General features: G+C 43.1%; 1 protein-coding gene and 1 pseudogene across 4 annotated transcripts; both read right to left on the bottom strand.

Moving 5' to 3' along the window:
- Window positions 1-64: 64 nt before the first annotated feature.
- Window positions 65-4,617, bottom strand: LOC135545505 (glucosamine-6-phosphate isomerase 1-like; annotated as a pseudogene).
- Window positions 4,618-5,342: 725 nt separating this feature from the next.
- Window positions 5,343-18,470, bottom strand: LOC135545504 (heat shock 70 kDa protein 4-like). Of its 4 annotated transcripts, none has more exons than XM_064973139.1 (19): window positions 18,161-18,470; window positions 17,473-17,530; window positions 16,935-17,075; window positions 16,548-16,670; window positions 15,829-15,928; window positions 15,564-15,697; window positions 15,065-15,309; window positions 14,493-14,578; window positions 14,186-14,337; window positions 13,744-13,850; window positions 13,481-13,614; window positions 12,042-12,238; window positions 11,688-11,789; window positions 11,264-11,419; window positions 10,918-11,043; window positions 9,891-9,998; window positions 8,253-8,372; window positions 6,842-7,003; window positions 5,343-6,274 (listed from the first exon to the last, which is right to left on the bottom strand). In XM_064973139.1, exons 1-19 carry the CDS (start codon window positions 18,265-18,267, stop codon window positions 6,065-6,067), a joined length of 2,568 nt encoding a protein of 855 aa, XP_064829211.1. In that variant the 5' UTR covers window positions 18,268-18,470; the 3' UTR covers window positions 5,343-6,064. The 4 variants fall into 4 exon arrangements, with proteins under 4 accessions (XP_064829211.1, XP_064829212.1, XP_064829214.1 ...); XM_064973140.1 differs by having other exon boundaries at window positions 12,048-12,238; XM_064973142.1 differs by having other exon boundaries at window positions 14,502-14,578; window positions 18,161-18,469.
- Window positions 18,471-19,231: the final 761 nt, after the last annotated feature.

The following is a 19,231-nucleotide window of genomic DNA, read 5'->3' as shown; positions in this document are numbered from 1 at the left end:
CTCACGATTTGCCGAAATCATCAGAGCACCGCTAAACTACAATGAAACGAATATGTAACAAATATAGATTCATTGTCAAAGTTATTTTATTCAAATAACTCTCATTGAAATACATTCAAAGTCAAGTTTGTATTAAAAATTTAACAATGTAGCTAAGAAACTTGAATTGTCAGTGATGTCACATCACACTGGTTTATGTTCTATAATCAATGTACTCGATGTAGCCCACTACAAGTAGGTTTACTATTATGTTACATAAATTGTAACTTGAGATAAACCACGGTACAACACACACAATTGATCATCCACCCTTGGCGGCTGTCATATCCAGGGGAGTACGGCATCAGTTCTCTTGGTTCTTGCAGGTTTACAGATGTTTTTGGGACTCCCTCGTCTTACTTAGGAGGCAGTGGATCTACCAACTTGTTGTGCACATGCATCATCCCTGTAGGAGAAATAACAATAGGTCAAGTGAGTCAGATTTCCACTTTATTCACAATTATGTTTCAATTATGGTTTAATTGAAGAAAATAATGTATCCCTCCCAGGCCAATAATAAAACAAAATACAATGAATTTGAAAACTGATGAAGCACTTGTTCCTAAGCCATGCAAGCAGCATAAGAAGGAAATGAACTGTGAGGACCAAGTCCTTTAGTAAAGTAAGTAGACCCTCACCTCGGAAGTACTTGACAGTTTTAACCCTCAGTTCCAGGGTAGCATCCTCGTCACACACAAACACAGTCTGAGGGTGCTGCTGAAGAATCATGGGAGACATTAAGACACCGTCCACATGTGGTTCACCCCTTCCTCTATGGCCTTGTACAGGGCAAACGCTTTGTGTACTCCCGTGATGAGAATCATGACCTGGAGACATTAAGGAGATAATGTATTATTATCATCGTTATAGACCGCCATTACATCGCTATAGACCGCCATTACATCGCTATAGACCGCCATTACATCGCTATAGACCGCCATTACATCGCTATAGACCGCCATTACATCGCTATAGACCGCCATTACATCGCTATAGACCGCCATTATTACATCGCTCGCATTTACATCGCTTATAGACCGCCATTACATCGCTATAGACCGCCATTACATCGCTATAGACCGCCATTACATCGCTCCGCCATTACATCGCTATAGACATTACCGCCATTACATCGCTAGACCGCCATTACATCGCTATAGACCGCCATTACATCGCCATTACATCGCTATAGACCGCCATTACATCGCTATAGACCGCCATTACATCGCTATAGACCGCCATTACATCGCTATAGACCGACATTACATTGCTATAGACCGTCATTACATCGTTACAATAAAGCAGTAAAAGTATTTGGGGGACATCGTAAGGCCATGTGTTACAGCCTCATTTTCTCATCATTTAATAAGTATAGGAGTTGTAATGGGACCAGTTGTCCATGCAAAGACAGACCAGAAACAAAAGACAGACATCTTGAAATCATCTCTAACCTCTCTGGCATCCATGACGGTGGCCACTCCCACAGTCAGAGCCATGGTGGGTACTTTAGACAGATCTCCGTCAAAGAAGCGTGCGTTGGCCAGGATGGTGTCCTGAGCCAGGGTCTTCACTCTGGTCCTGGACAATAGACTGGAGCCTGGCTCATTGAAGGCAATGTGGCCATCCGGTCCAATACCTGACAGACAGGGTGGGTTACATTTGTTGGATTTTGGTATTTCTTTTTTCTATGTGTTGTTTCCTGAACTGGTTTGTGTTTGTGGTGTTTCTTAGCTTCTTCAACAATGTCTTTGAAAAAGTACGTGCCACACGATACAAAAACATATTTTTATGATGCAACAATGTTAGAACAAGACTATGAACTTCTAATTTAAATCCAGCATGGGTGTGTCTGCCTGTTTGATTGAGCAGTTGCTATTGTGTCATTTGACATCATCGCTGTTATCCTACCTACCTCCAACAAAGAGGTCAATTGCCACAGCAACTTTAGAATGTAGTAGATTAAATAGAATCAATATACTAAATTCCATCCTATCATTGTCCTCCCTACCTACCTCCAACAGAGGTCAATTGCCACAGCAACTTTAGAATGTAGTAGATTAAATAGAATCAATATACTAAATTCCATCCTATCATTGTCCTCCCTACCTACCTCCAACAAAGAGGTCAATTCCTCCAGCTGCTTTGATCTCCTCCTCAAAGGAATCACACTCCTCTACAAGGTTGGCAGCGTTGCCATCCAGAATATGGGTGTTCTCTGATTTGATGTCAATGTGCTTGAAGAGATTATTCCACATGAAGGAATGGTAGCTCTCTGGGTGATTCCTAGGAATACCTGCCAGATTTAAAAAACAGGGATCACAGTTTTGTATGGCTTCTCATGCTGTGAGAATGTTGAAACTGTATGGCGTAGAAATAGGTGAAATAGAGAAGTATTGCAAAGGTGAAGCGTACCCACATACTCATCCATGTTGAACGTTTTGACATACTTGAAAGAGATCTCTCCTTTCTTATAAAACTCAATCAGCTTCTTATAGCATCCCAGAGGAGTACCTCCTGGAGTGTACAATGAGGAATAATTATGGTTAATATGCATTGCTTTTTCAACAAAAATATTTGTAGTTTTACACGTCAAATAAATCAATGTTGATGTCTTTATACAGACTTTTTATTTCACCTTTATTTAACCAGGTAGGCTAGTTGAGAACAAGTTCTCATTTGCAACTGCGACCTGGCCAAGATAAAGCATAGCAGTTCGACACATACAACAACACAGAGTTACACATGGAATAAACTAAACACAGTCAATAATACAGTAGAACAAAAGTCTATATACAGTGAGCGAAAATAAGGTAAGTTAAGACAATAAATAGGCCATTACAATATAGCAATTAAACACTGGAATGGTAGATGTGCAGAAGATGAATGTGCAAGTAGAGATACTGGGGTGCAAAGGAGCAAGATAAATAAATAAATACAGTATGGGGATGAGGTAGGTAGATGGGCTGTTTACAGATGGGCTATGTACAGGTGCAGTGATCTGTGAGCTGCTCTGAAAGCTGGTGCTTAAAGCTAGTGAGGGAGATGTGAGTCTCCAGCTTCAGAGATGTTTTAAGTTCGTTCCAGTCATTGGCAGCAGAGAACTGGATGGAAAGACGACCAAAGGAGGAATTGGCTTTGGGGGTGACCAGTGAGATATACCTGCTGGAGCACGTGCTATGAGTGGGTGCTGCTATGGTGACCAGTGAGCTGAGATAAGGCGGGGCTTTACCTAGCTGAGACTTGTAGATAACCTGTAGCCAGTGGGTTTGGCAACGAGTATGAAGCGAGGGCCAACCAACGAGAGCGTACAGGTCGCAATGGTGGGTAGTGTATGGGGCTTTGGTGACAAAACAGATGGCACTGTGATAGACTGCATCCAGTTTGCTGAGTAGAGTGTTGGAGGCTAATTTATAGATGACATCACCGAAGTCGAGGATCAGTAGGATGGTCAGTTTTACGAGGGTATGTTTGGCAGCATGAGTGAAGGATGCTTTGTTGCGATATAGGAAGCCGATTCTAGATTTAATTTTGGATTGGAGATGCTTAATGTGAGTCTGGAAGTAGAGTTTACAGTCTAGCCAGACACCTAGGTATTTGTAGATGTCCACATTTTCTAAGTCAGAACCGTCCAGAGTAGTGATGCTGGATGGGCGGGCAGGTGCGGGCAGTGATCGATTGAATAGCATGCATTTAGTTTTACTAGCGTTTAAGAGCAGTTGGAGGCCACGGAAGGAGAGTTGTATGGCATTGAAGCTCGCCTGGAGGTTAGTTAAGTGTCCAAAGAGGGGCTAGAAGTATACAGAATGGTGTTGTCTGCATAGAGGTGGATCAGAGAATCACTAGCAGCAAGAGCAACATCATTGATGTCAGCCTGAGAATTGAACCCAGTGGCGCACCCATAGAGACTGCCAGAGGTCCGGACAACAGGCCCTCCGATTAGACACACTGAACTCTACTAGAGAAGTAGTTGGTGAACCAGGCGAGGCAGTCATTTGAGAAACCAAGGCTGTCGAGTCTGCCAATAAGAATGTGGTGATTGACAGAGTCGAAAGCCTTGGCCAGGTCGATAAATACGGCTGCACAGTAATGTCTTTTATCGATGGTGGTTATGATGTCGTTTAGAACCTTGAGCGTGGCTGAGGTGCAAGCCATGACCAGCTCTGAAACCAGATTGCATAGCGGAGAAGGTACGGTGGGATTCGAAATGGTCGGTAATCTGTTTGTTTTACACAATTATTATAAGCACAACATTAATTGTACAAAGGAAAGGAGGGCGTGCACTGTAGAATCAACAGCTTGCTTACCCGTGGGGAGTCCTAAAATGAAGAATCTGTCTGGTCCAGGGTTGAAGTTAATGATTTTATTCCTGATGTACTTGGCAGCCCACTCACCAACTTGGTCATAATCATTCAGAATGATCAGCTTCATGGTCCTGAGTTAAATGCAAACTTGGATGGTGAATACAGCTGTTAATGTACAAGAACGAACTACTCTTGAAGCTCTTTTTGTTCTCCACCTAAAGCAGACTTTAGACTCATAAAATGTGAGCACTTGCAGCCGGAAGATGTACTAAAGTTTCCCTACGTGAATTGAAGGGGGGAGTAGACCAAATCCAACTATACATTGTCCGCGCTATGAATGGAATGGAAATGTTGGAACCACTTTACTTGAAAACGTCATCGTGCATATCAAAAAGAGGCCGATGGTAATGTTTCATTTTTATTTATTTAACGAGGCAAGGCAGTTAAGAACAAATTGTTATTTACAATGACGGCCTATCCCGGTCAAACCCTAACGAGGCTGGGCCAATTGTGCACCGCCCTATGGGACTCCCAATCACGGCCGGTTGTAATACAGCCTGGAATCGAATCAGGGTCTGTAGTGACGTAGATTTTACTGCCATCTTATTTTGTGCAGAGAGTAAATGAAAAACAAAGGCATTAACCAACTTACCGCAAGCAGCAGGCACGAACCGGAGCAGGGCAAGTTCTAGCGAAAGTATTGTTTCAGACTGGAACGCTGTATGTTGATTAGGATGAATTAGGTCTTCTTGAAGTGTGTAATAGAACATTAGTTTATAATTAAAGTAGCGTATTATTCTGAATAACTGCAGTCCAGTTATTTGACAGATGAGATTCATTTTTCATTAACGGCATAAGAAATTAGGGGGGGGGGGGGGATACGTCTTTAGATAGCCATACAGTCATTATATAGCCCAGGTGGCGATATTGAGTCGTTTCAGTCAAAACCTGTGAGAATTAAACTTCATTCCTCTATAATGTTGAAATAAGGGCCTCGTGAAGCGGTTTTCAATAACTTTATTAAAACTTCAATTGTGACAATGACCCGGAACAGTTATAGAGAGCACAAAACAGAAATAAATACCATGATACAGCGCTCATCGTCAAACAGGCTTATTGCAGTTGGTTATTTAAATTTTATTTCAGCAAAACAAAAACAAAAAAGAATGGACATGCTATTGGCTGCAGAAATACACCATCAGGTACTGGGATCAATGTGCCGAAATTACAGAATGCTGCCTGCATTGACAAGTGGAGTGAATGGCAACATCATGGCACCAATTCCCTATATAGTACACTTTTTAAATCAGGGCCATATAGGGTCTCTGGCCAAAAGTAGTGCACGATAGAGTGAATAGGATGCCATTTGAGACAAGCAAGGAGTTTACACTTCACTAGCAGCTCTGGTACATCTGGGCAGCGTCTCATTCCTGCCTTTGCCTCCTTCCCTTGCTGCCTTGGTTAATTCCTTCCTGACCGCAACAGATCTGACAAGCTAGATAAGACATGAGCAATGTGCTACAGTACTGTAGTTAATATATCCAGCATGCCTTTTGGTAGACCATGCAGGTAGAGTTTTGTTTTTTTGCTTTCGGTGAACTCATCTATCCAGTCCTATCAGATCTGAAAGGGGAAGACGACAAGGAAACATGGGAAGGAGACTACTCTCAAATGAAGACACAGCCCCTGGTAGAGGAGACACTGGTTGCTGCTTGTCCGTCTGCTTAGTCAAGGTCCATGTCAGGTCTAGGGTTGGTGGATTCCGTGGAGGGAGGGTTGCCTGTGCTGTCGGCGGCCCCCTTCTCGGTGCCCTCTGCTGGGGCCTTCTCCTGTCCGTTGACTGGTCCATTCTGCTCCCCTGCCTTGTCTTCCTTTGGCAGTTCCACCTTGGGCTTGGGCTTGGTCACGATGGGGTTGCAGGTGGAGTACAGCTCCTATTGAGGAGAAAGAGTGAATGCTATGAATAACTTTACAAGCATATCACAGGATCATGTGTAAGTAATGTTGAGTTGGATGAGAAGCAGAAGGCTGGCACGCATTGTTACAATAGTATAATGATATTCATGACTAAAATGCAATATTATTCACAGTACAGCTTGGTTGCAAGCAACGTTCCCTCTAATCTGCGCACATGCCCGCCCGCGCACTTCATACAGGAATGCCGCGCAGAAGAAATGCCACGCAGGGCAGAGATGCAAGACATTGAACTTCACTGAGTCCGCCCCATTAGTTTGCACTAGATAGCTCAACATTTTATCTGTGATCTAATCAACGTTATATCAGACCCTATTCAATGCAACAAACCAAAACAAATCTAACTTCGCAAGATTTAAGTCTGATTTGTGAGCCGTACTGTAGAGAGTGATCCGTACTGTAGAGAGTGATCCGTACTGTAGAGAGTGAGCCGTACTGTAGAGAGTGAGCCGTACTGTAGAGAGTGAGCCGTACTGTAGAGAGTGAGCCGTACTGTAGAGAGTGAGCCGTACTGTAGAGAGTCTCACCTTAGTCTTGTCCTGTATCTCTCTGACTTTAACAGCAGGCTCCACAGTCAAGCTCAGTTTACTCTGCTGGTTCATCTTGCTGTTCATCCAGATCATGGCATCGTTCACCATCTTATCCACCTTGTTGATCTCTTCCTGGTCCAGATGATCATACAGCTCCTCCTGGGGGATGGAAAGACAAGTCAAGGAACTGTCTGACATACATAACACATTTGGTCATTCCTGAAACACAACTTCTGCTATCGGCCCCCTCAAACCCCAAGATGTAGTCTTCTGTAACAAAGTGTAACAACATGTATATTACATACATATTTGGTCAGTTTCTGAAATGCAACTTACGAACTGCTTTTACAGCTTTGGGATATCTGCAAATGGTTTTAGAATTGCTGTGAATATTTTTTTAAACTTGCTACACTGGAATATGAAGGTATCTGTAGGAAGTAACAATAGGATTGGTGAACTGGACTGCATTTTAACAGAACTAGTCTCGTGTATTCTCATTGTCTTACGTCAGATGAGTTGATTCCGCACTGAGGGTCGCGTAGGAGTGACGCCATCTGACAATGGTGCATTCTAGCATTAGTGACTGTACTATACTACATTTCTACTACTAGTAGTATTTCTATGATTTCTCAGTTGTACCTGCTCCTCCTGGGGTACGCAAAGAATAAAGATGTCGTCCATTGCAGCAGTCCAGTAATAATAATAATAAAGTTTATATCCATTTAGTAGCATAATACAATACACATTTGGTCATTCCTGAAATGCAACCATTCTCAACTTCTGATATTTGCAAAATGGCTTAGAATGATTGTTGTAGTTCTGTGGAGCATTATGATCAAAATGTATCGGGTTACTTCTAGAACTCTGGGGCAGGGGAGGGGCGGCTGTATAAGGGGCAGGGAAACCGTGGCTGTATAAGGGGCAGGGGAGGGGCGGCTGTATAAGGGGCAGGGGAACCGTGGCTGTATAAGGGGCAGGGAAGGGGCGGCTGTATAAGGGGCAGGGGAACCGTGGCTGTATAAGGGGCAGGGGAGGGGTGGCTGTATAAGGGGCAGGGGAACCGGTGGCTGTATAAGGGGCAGGGGAACCGTGGCTGTATAAGGGGCAGGGGAGGGGCGGCTGTATAAGGGGCAGGGGAGGCTGTATAAGGGGCAGGGGAGGGGCGGCTGTATAAGGGGCAGGGGAACCGTGGCTGTATAAGGGGCAGGGGAGGGTGGCTGTATAAGGGGCAGGGGTACCTTGGGGCAGGGGAGGGGCGGCTTATAAGGGGCAGGGGAACCGTGGCTGTATAAGGGGCAGGGGAACCGCGGCTGTATAAGGGGCAGGGGAACCGCGGCTGTATAAGGGGCAGGGGAACCGTGGCTGTATAAGGGGCAGGGGAACCGTGGCTGTATAAGGGCAGGGGTACCTTGGTTTTATAAGCTTCAACGATCTTCATGTACATCTGGATCTGTTTCCCCATGTCATCGAAGGCTCTGGGTCTTTCCTCAGACTCCATGTACCTCTCCTGGATAGGCTGGCCCAGTTTCTGGAGACAGCAGACGACACTCATGTCAGGCACATTGGCTCAGCTGACCCATCTGAACTGTGTTGAGAACTAGACTGAGGAAGGCTAGGCATTTTCAGAGAGCGTGATGCTGCGTCTTTCACCTGACTTCGTCGAAATGTAACAGAAATTTGCAGGACACAACAATTGACTTGACAGAACTTTAACTCACAATGACAAAAAATAAAATACAATTTTAAGTGAGAAGTAAGCATTGGTCTGAAGCCGAAAAAGAAAAGTCACATGAGCACCACAATGCCTCCTCCACCCATGCTCTACCAAGGTTTTCCAGCATTCAGCTTTGACCTACTAGAGTATCTATGTTGGTCTATTGAACATTAAACAATGTGTATGCAGGATGCTTAGCATTCAAACCTTCTCAAACAGACTAGGTAAACTTTAGCTAGCTAATGAATCAATATATATGTGTTTGCATTGATTGTTTAACCTCAACTAGCTATGTGGTGGTATTCAAGCTATCTATAGTAGCCTAGTTTAGTCCTCAGCTACTTTCATGTCTGGCAGCCTGTTGCAGGCAGCAGCAGCTGTGTTGTTGCCGAGCAACAGAGTTAGATTGAATTCTGAGATAATTCAGCTGAAAATCTATTAGCATGGTCAGAAATCCTACAAAAAAAAAATGGTTCCTATTAATGGACGGAAATGTGCACGTGAGAGAGATACATTATGTAATAGAAACTGTTGCACAAACTAAGTCAATTCAAAAAATGTTTTTAAGTCAAATGGTCACTGTATGGAAGCTATAGTCTCGTTTTAATCCAACGCCTAGAATTTGAGCGAGGTGGGAGCAAAAAAACACTTTCAAACTCAATTGCTAATGACCCTGTTAAAAATCCGGTATGTGGTTCTCTGTAACGGCAGGACGGCTCATGACGAGAGGCAGAGAGTGTGTTGTGAACCTCCAATCAAGTTGATTTGTCAATTTTCATTGACATTGGTGTCCTATTGGCTTAGATATGGTAGGGAGATAAGCTTCAACCAATCAAATCAATTTATAAAGCCTTTTTGTTTTACATCAGCTAATTTCAGAAAGTGCTTATACAGAAACCCAAACAGCAAGCAATGCAGATGTAAAAGCACGGTGTCTCGGAAAAACTCCCAAGAAAAGGTAGGAACCGAGGAAGAAACCTTGAGAGGAACCAGGCTCTGAGGCCATTCCTCTTCTGGCTGTGCCGGGGTAAAGATTATAAGAGTACATGGCCATTAAGGGCAGATTGTTCTTCAAGAGGTTCAAATGTTCATAGATGACCAGCAGGGTCAAATAATAATCACAGTGGTTGTCGAGGGTGCAACAGGTCAGCACCTCAGGAGTAAATGTCAATTGGCATAGCCAAGCATTCAGAGGTCAAGACAGCAGGTGCGGTAGAGAGAGACGAAAACCTCAACGCATAATGATAAACGGAAAGCATTACCTCAGACTAGGCTTAATCAGGGTCTGGGAAACTGGCCTATAGTAACAGTGTATAACACTGTAAGGTTTACCTTCAGCACAGCCAGTTTGTCGATGTACTGTTGTTTAGGTTGGTCCTCTCCGTCTTCATACAGCCAGTTCTCTGTGTCCTCCAGTTGTAATGACAGGGTATCCCGGTCCTACCACACAGTCAAAAACGTAGTTAATGACAGGGTATCCCGGTCCTACCACACAGTCAAAAACGTAGTTAATGACAGGGTATCCCGGTCCTACCACACAGTCAAAAACGTAGTTAATGACAGGGTATCCCGGTCCTACCACACAGTCAAAAACGTAGTTAATGACAGGGTATCCCGGTCCTACCACACAGTCAAAAACGTAGTTAATGACAGGGTATCCCGGTCCTACCACACAGTCAAAAACGTAGTTAATGACAGGGTATCCCGGTCCTACCACACAGTCAAAAACATAGTTAATGACAGGGTATCCCGGTCCTACCACACAGTCAAAAACGTAGTTAATGACAGGGTATCCCGGTCCTACCACACAGTCAAAAACGTAGTTAATGACAGGATATCCCGGTCCTACCACACAGTTATTAACATAGTTAAGGACAGTTATTAACATAGTTAAGGACAGGGTATCCCATCCTATGTTAATAACTATGTGGTAGGATGGGATACCCTGTCCTTAACTACCACACAGTTATTAACACAGTGAATGATAGGGTATCCCATCCTACCAGACAGTTATTAACACAGTGAATGACAGAGTATCCCATCCTACCAGACAGTTATTAGCATAGTTATTAACAGGGTATCCCATCCTACAACAGTCAAAGTCAACATACTGTTATGAACATATTACAGAGAAGACCATCCTGATCTACAGTATTATAAAAAGCCCTTTATATATTGTTGTTAAAGGGATACTTCAGGATTTTGGCATTGAGCCATTTTTCTACTTCCATAGGTTCATCTGACTCCGGGGAAGTAGTCAGAGCTTCATTTGTGGAAATCCCAAAGTATCCCCTTTATCGAACACGTTTGTGTTTCATGGGAAGCCGATTTCAGACAGTTGGAAGGCCACAGTACTCACAGCTTCACTGACGAATTTCTCCAGCCTGCCGTGAAGTTTGTCCCTCATGTCGTACACATACTCCTCCACGTAGTTCTTAGCGTCGTTCCTCTCCTTCTCCAGCTTGTCCTGCATGATCATTTTACCCTGTTGAAACCAGACAACAATCAACCACTTCAAGTTACCACAGAACACTCTTTTAAGCACGGCTCAAAACAGAGAGAGACAAACATGTAAAAGACAAGTATATAGCAACAGCCTGATGAATACAATACAGAATGACATAACAGACAGAGAGGACAGCAGTAAGGAGAAACACAATAGGTGAACAAAACAATCCCATAGACGTCAGATAATAATGTATTACCTCATTTTCTACAAAGAGGTTGAGCATGTCGATGGCCAGCTCCCACTGAGGGCTGTTCTCGATGGGAAGCTCCAAGACTTTTGTCTTGACTTTGGGCTTCTTGGCCTGGGGAGGCTGGTCAGACTTCTTCTCTGTCTTACTCTCCTCTGGGGAGGTCTGGGAGAGAGGAGAGGGAAACAGCATCATTGAAACTAAATATCCATAAAATAGTGCTCTTCACTCCTGGTAAGCGTTCTTCAGCCTGCTCCGAGATGAGTTTGTTCTGTCTGGTCAGCTGGTCGTTGGCAAGACAACACAAACTGATCTGGGACCAGGCTACTCATTTTTGTCTAAGCCTCTACATACTGCAGTGCTCCACTACCATAAAAGTAATGATCATAGATGTGAAACGTCTCGGGACATAAAACGGAATATTCTATATTACCTCCATTTCAACATTCTCCGGCGGCGTCTTCTCCTCCTCTTCTGTCTCTTTCTGTCCATCTCCTTGGGCCTTTGTCTCATCCTGGTCAGTCTGCATGTTGCCCTGCAGAGAGCGCAGGTCACTTCATTAACACCACATCTCTGGCCAATGACAGACAGACTTCCAGGTAGCAGTGTCATCACAATATAGTAGTGTACCGAACTGGACCTCCTCTTCCTCAGGTGGTATAGTTTAATAGAGCATTTGTAGGCCTATCTTTCAATGATGTACAAAGTTAACTGTCTGTGTACTGAATAAGACACTTTGGTAAAAATTAAAATCCTGTATTCAATTTGAAAGAATATGATTATTAACAATCACCTCTTCCTCTTTCTCTGGTGTTGCCTGCTGTTCTGTGTCCATGGGCTCCTCTCCTTCCTCGGTCTTCTGGACCTCCACCAGCGATGCTGAGGAGACGCTGAAGATGCCGTGGATGTTGACCCTCACCTTCACCTTGACCTTGGAGCTCTCCCCAGACGCCTGGGGCACCACATTCTGGATCACAAACTGACCTATAGGAAATAAGGTGGTAATGGCACACAGTTGGTACATTTCACAGGAAAAACTAATGACAAACTGGCCTATAATGTATTGTCCATAGGGGGAAACTTGCATTACAGACACATGGCAAAAACAGTTATATATTTATTTTTTTACAAAATGAATGTTTCTATAGAATACTGCAAGTCAATGCATGACTGACTATGTTTCTATAGACATGACTGGCGATGTTTCTATAGAAGTTTCATATTGCAAACTGTAGTCCACAAGCCTTTTTGAAAAGATTCTGGTGCTAGGATGCATGACTGACTATGTTTCTATAGAAGATACTGGTGCTAGGATGCATGACTGACTATGTTTCTATAGAAGATACTGCTGCTAGGATGCATGACTGACTATGTTTCTATAGAAGATACTGCTGCTAGGATGCATGACTGACTATGTTTCTATAGACGATACTGGTGCTAGGATGCATGACTGACTATGTTTCTATAGAAGATACTGCTGCTAGGATGCATGACTGACTATGTTTCTATAGAAGATACTGCTGCTAGGATGCATGACTGACTATGTTTCTATAGAAGATACTGCTGCTAGGATGCATGACTGACTATGTTTCTATAGACGATACTGGTGCTAGGATGCATGACTGACTATGTTTCTACAGAAGATACTGGTGCTAGGATGCATGACTGACTATGTTTCTATAGATGATACTGGTGCTAGGATGCATGACTGACTATGTTTCTATAGAAGATACTGGTGCTAGGATGCATGACTGACTATGTTTCTACAGACGATACTGGTGCTAGGATGCATGACTGACTATGTTTCTATAGAAGATACTGGTGCTAGGATGCATGACTGACGATGTTTCTATAGAAGATACTGGTGCTAGGATGCATGACTGACTATGTTTCTACAGACGATACTGGTGCTAGGATGCATGACTGACTATGTTTCTACAGACGATACTGGTGCTAGGATGCATGACTGACTGTTTCTATAGAAGATACTGGTGCTAGGATGCATGACTGACGATGTTTCTATAGAAGATACTGGTGCTAGGATGCATGACTGACTATGTTTCTACAGACGATACTGGTGCTAGGATGCATGACTGACTATGTTTCTATAGACGATACTGCTGCTAGGATGCATGACTGACTATGTTTCTACAGACGATACTGTTTGCAGACAGAAAAGGACCCACGGGAGCGTTGTTCATAGTGGATTCAACGCCGTGTGCATACCTATGGTGGGGTCGGGGTACGGCAGCTCTTTGGGGGTGTTGTAGTAGGCTTCCAGAGAGAAAGGCTCCCTCCGGTAGAAAGTCAACACTTTGGAAAAGGGCGCAGCATGGTTCTTTGGGAAAACCTCGCAATCGCTACAATGAACAACACAATCAGACAGTCTAGTTTACTAGCAGTAAAATAACTACAATGAAGCGATCACACAAAAAAAAAAATCTATAAATCAAGGTGATAATTAACGAAACATATGTATTGTAGTTTACCTCAAGCCTTCCTCTGCAGCAGAGTTCCATTTCAGAGAGATTGGGTAAGCAACTGCGTCTGTGATGCAGAACTCACGCACTTTGAATGCAGGGGACAGGATTGCACACTGAGGAGACAGACAGGGGAAATTCTTAGCAGCGAGGCAAACAATAATTCCATTCACCATACTCCAGTAGAAATCAACACTGAATTAGGGTCTACTGGTAAGAATCACATGTACAAACGTTGGAATCATGAACATTAGTACTCCAATATTGACATATAATAGTAAAAGAAGCGTTTGGAGGCTAACTTTAGTTTTCTTATTTAATTTGCTGTGCAAGCTAATCCTGGATATCCAAAGGGTGGGAAACAGAGGGGGGGAAACAGAGGGTGGGAAACAGAGGGGGGGAAACAGAGGGTGGGAAACAGAGGGGGGGAAACAGAGAGAGATCATCAGACCTGCAGGGCACATCCTCTGGCCACGGCCTCATCAGCATTCAGGGTGGTACTCAGCTCCTTCCCAAAGAACTTGCTGATCCTCTCTTTGACAGACGGGATACGGGAGGCCCCGCCCACTATTTCCACCGCATAGATGTCCTCCTTCTTAAGCTCTGATTGGACAGGAACCAGGAAGGAAGGTACCAATTAGACCTGACATAACTCAATGCTATGAAGACAATAGTCAATGCCTACACAGATAATGCTCAATGTTATATACAAAGATAAATTCTGTACTAAGATTCAAGCAAGCTATATGCAAACCTACGATACTCACTGGCTTGCTCCATCAGGTTGTGCAGTGGTGCCTCCACTCTGGCCAGAACGTCAGCACACATCTCCTCAAATTGACCCCTAGATAAAATTCAGATGCAGACATAGGACCTAAATTTGATCACCCTGTTGTTGCAGGAAACTTGTTTATAGTGCATTCAAGGTTTTAAAAAAGGCTCCTAAAAAGTTTGTAATATCCAATTAAAAATGTCAGACTTGATTTTCCCTAACTAAAAATATATCAACCCTGACTAAAAAAATGTCCATTAATTATGTTGTGGCAAGATTATTGTCCTGCTGTAAGAAACTAGTCAAATTAAATCCTACATATGTATGCATCATCAATATGCACATTTCTGTGATAAAGCCATTAGATTTCAAGGACCACAATGTGTTCTACGGTGTCACTAAACTTACAATATAACTGTCATTTGGTAATTGCATCAAAGACAAAAAATAATGACTCATATCTAGTACTGTAGATCATGTAAGATTTACCAGTTGAACACATCAAGGAGGTGCTCAATTGAGATTACAACAATCTCATAGACTCACAAAACACTATACCTGTTGAGTTTTCCGGACACATCAATGTCGTTCATAAAGCACTCGATGTTGAGGGGCAGGTCTGAGGAATTAGCGCTCATCAGCTTCTTGAGTTTCTCACACTCCTGGTAAAGCCTGACCAGAGCCCTGGGCTTGGTCTTCACGTCCAGCTTGTACTTCTTCCCAAACTCCTCACAGAAGTGTCTCACCAGCATCTCGTCAAAGTCCTTCCCGCCCAGCTCCGGGTCGCAGGCCGTCGCAAGGATCTGAGGGAAAAGAAAATGGTATTTAAAAAAAAAAAGAAAAGAATATGAGCAAAGATGAATTATGAGGGCCGGGAGTTTTTCCCTGAGCCCATGAGACCTGACCAGAACAACTCTGGGCCCTACAGCACTTGTTTTGTTTAATAGCCAAGAGGTTATTGAAGTTGTCTGTAACTCTTTTGTGGACATTTCAGTAAAAACTGTTAAATTTGTAGAATTAGCATGACCCTCATAGCCTCCTGATAAAACACACTCACCTTCAGCTTGCCTTTGTTGAAGGCACAGACAGAGGTCTGGTATCCAGAGTGTCCAATGTCTACAAACACCACAATCCTGGGCTTTTCCTCTGGTGGAGGGAGGTCCTGCTTGTAGATCCCATACGCCAACGCCACTATAAGAAAGATGGGTATAATCACGATTTATTATGAAACAGCATATCACCTTATTATCAAATAATAAGGTGCGGTTGAGTTAAATAGCTACAGTAACTCTGTTAGGGGTCAACAACAGCTCTCTCCATACCTGCGGTTGTCTCATTCATGAGCCTCAGGCAGTTGAGTCCAGCGATCTGTGCTGCGTCTGCCACTGATCTCCTCTCGGCGTCCGTGTAGTAGCAGGGGACCTGCGGAGGATAGCACAGGATGCAAATACTCAGCGGGTGTAGAAACACAATTCCACAATTTGTTTTTCATATCTGGTCTTTAGTCTAACTGTCCAAACTCAGTTTAACATGTGACCAAATTCCTGGTCCTTCTAGTAAAGTGTAGCGCCCAGTGCACACTAGCACACAGCAAATTGATACTCAAATCATTTTTTTTCCCAAATCAAATGTATTTATATAGCCCTTCTTACATCAGCTGATATCTCAAAGTGCTGTACAGAAACCCAGCCTAAAACCCCAAACAGCAAGCAATGCAGGTGTAGAAGCCTGGTGGCTAGGAAAAACTCCATAGAAAGGCCAAAACCCAGAGGAGAAACCAGGCTATGAGGGGTGGCCAGTCCTCTTCTGGCTGTGCCGGGTGGAGATTATAACTGAACATGGCCAAGATGTTCAAATGTTCATAAATGACCATCATGGTCAAATAATAATAATCACATGAGAACAGTCCTGTATGCATGTACTGATCTACTAATCTGTCAACTGTGCTGTACCAAATAAAGCATACTTGTCCCGGCTTATGGAGATCTGTCAGCTATGAAATGTATTGTTCTCTAGAGCTGCAGCAGTATGACTGACTCACAGAGACAACGCAGTCAGCCACGGGTTTCTTCAGTGCATGCTCAGCTGTCTCCTTCATCTTGGTCAGAAGCATGGCAGTGACCTGCTCAATGCTGAACACCTTCTCCTCCTCCATGTACATCACCTAATGGACACACAGACACCAGTTGTCATTGTAAACGATTGCTTGATTTTAGGGTTCACACAGGTCGAGTACAATACAGAATAAACACATGAAAAGTCTTTTCCAGCAAAGACAGATGGATAGACAACCAATATATATTTGTTGATTACAGATTAGACAAGGATGATGAGTAATCTGTTAATCATTAAAAAGGACCCATCTCTCCATCAGGCCTATTCATACATGTCCCACCCTTTCAGCCAGATCTCTGTTCTCTCTCCTCACCTTGATGCCAGTGGTGCCCGAAGGCATCTGTGCCAGGTCGTAAACCAGGCTGGACTTCAAACTCTGGATGTACGGGTCAGAAAACGCCCGGCCATGAAATCTCTTGAACCCTTGGACTGTGTTCTTGCAGTTTGTGACGACCTGATATGAGATTAGCAGGGAAAGAACGCGATGCTTTATGCACAATAAATAATTATCTCACATTAAAAAAGCAATGTAATGATTTGCAACCTAATGGGGAAGGAGTAATTATAAATTATGGAATAGTTGAAATCCCTTATCAAATACTTTAGATGTGAAAAATAACGGCCAAAATTGACCCTATGGTTTTATTTAGAGTCCTTTGAGGGTATGAATGTATAACGATCTTCTAATGTTTTTAATAGTTACATCTGGTAAATAAATATTGGCCTGGATATGAAATCCCTATTTCTATGCATAAGCACAAAACCATAGAACTTGCTAGAAGAGTCACACCCTCAATGTGTCACTAGTCAAATAAATTATCAAGTAGAGGTCGCCCTCTATCAAAACATACCTGGCTTTTTGCAGCTGCACCAATAGATCGATTCCGTGGTCCAAATGACACGCATGCTCTGAAAGAATGACAGCGGAATAAACATCACTAAAATGCTTGTCTGTTTTCACAGGGCTCACCTTAATAAGATAACAGCGCTAGCAAGAATAACACAGTAGCGTTACAATTGCCCATCTAAATGTGTTGTATTAGCTGGCTAATAATACAAGTCAGAATACACATGATTCCTATGAACAAGTCCACTGATGTCAAGAGATTGCAGGCCTCCTCCAAGTAGCATTCATGCGCCCATTCATACTTTATTGAAAAATTAACCCCTTAAAACTGGGGACAACAATTGTCTTCGAAAACACTCAAGATGTTAGGTGAGGAATACAAGTTCAGGCTTCAAAAGTCAAATGGCGTATCGTTTAATTAGTAAAATAGCTAAACAGAGTACAACGATTGCTAGTTGTTGTTTTTTTACAAGTCATGGGGTGATCGGTCTAACTAGCAACGTGCTGTTGCAACCCTGGTTGTTAGTTGGTGAGTTGCTCCGCTAATGTTATAGCGCATCTCCCCGTCTGTCAAGGCCACAAAATGTATTCTCATCCCTCTTGTTTCTCAATTCCTTTAGAAGTAAACCGGTTGAAAATGTACAATTCACAACAAGCAGAATAACGCACACAAAATATAAAATGTCACTTACGGTGTACATCGATCGCTGTATTCATTGGCTACAGTTTCTATTCCTCCGGCTCTAGCTACCGCAACATAGCAGTTCAGAAACCCGACATCGAATCCTACCACAGACATCTTCGCGAAATGTTACTCAACAAACAGAGAATATTATGGAAAAGCACAATATAGTCTTACAGTTAACTCCTAAATATGACAGACCAGACCGCAAACTGAATGTATCAATGTGCGTGCTGGTTTAATTCATTATCCCCACCCTAGTTTCATGAAGATGCAACTGCGTGCGTTTCTCGCCGGCAAATCGTTGATGCCTTCGAACAAGCTCACTTCAACATGGAGTTCAGTATAAAAGTCCCATGAGCATGATGGCATATGTCTGAAAAACTAGACCCATAGGCGGACAATTTGAGAAGTATGGGAGGCAACGCGGATGTCTCGAGAGTCTGGCACTGTTCATGCTTTCTGGGTTCATTCTATGGACCGTTCTGGATCATGTGACACATTTTTCCATGCTACCAAATATATTGAATTTTCTTTTATTAATTTTTTTATAATAAATGTTATGGTAAATTTAACTCAATAAATACTCAATGTTCATCCTCGGGTTCATTTTTGCCCCTTTTTTTAACTAGGCAGTTAACAGAACATTTTTATTTACAATTATGGTTTACCGAGGAACAGTGCAATGTTTCGGGGCTGAAAGACAGATTTTTACCTCGTCAGCTTGGTGATTCAAACCAGCAACCTTTCGGTTACTGACCCAACGGCTGCCGTCTAGAACAATGGCATTAAACTTGATATTAATGATCTTGTAACAGTTTTGCTTTCCGTCCTCCTCACCCCGACCTGGGCTCGAACCAGGGACCTGCACACGTCGTCACCCTCGATGCATCGTTACCCAAAAACCACGTCTCTTGCAGACCAAGGGAAACAACTTCTTCAAGGTCTCAGAGCGAGTGACGTCACCGATTAAAACGCTATTAGCGCGCACCCCGCTAACTAGCTAGCCATTTCACATGTGTTACACTCTATGTAGGTGCAGCCTGATATTGCCCACATCAAATAGTTCAGTATTTTATAT

This window comes from Oncorhynchus masou, chromosome 9 (assembly GCF_036934945.1).
Source record: "Oncorhynchus masou masou isolate Uvic2021 chromosome 9, UVic_Omas_1.1, whole genome shotgun sequence".
NCBI lineage: Eukaryota > Metazoa > Chordata > Actinopteri > Salmoniformes > Salmonidae > Oncorhynchus > Oncorhynchus masou.
The sequence above is the reverse complement of the archived record's forward strand: the minus strand, read 5'-3'. Positions and strand labels throughout refer to the sequence as shown.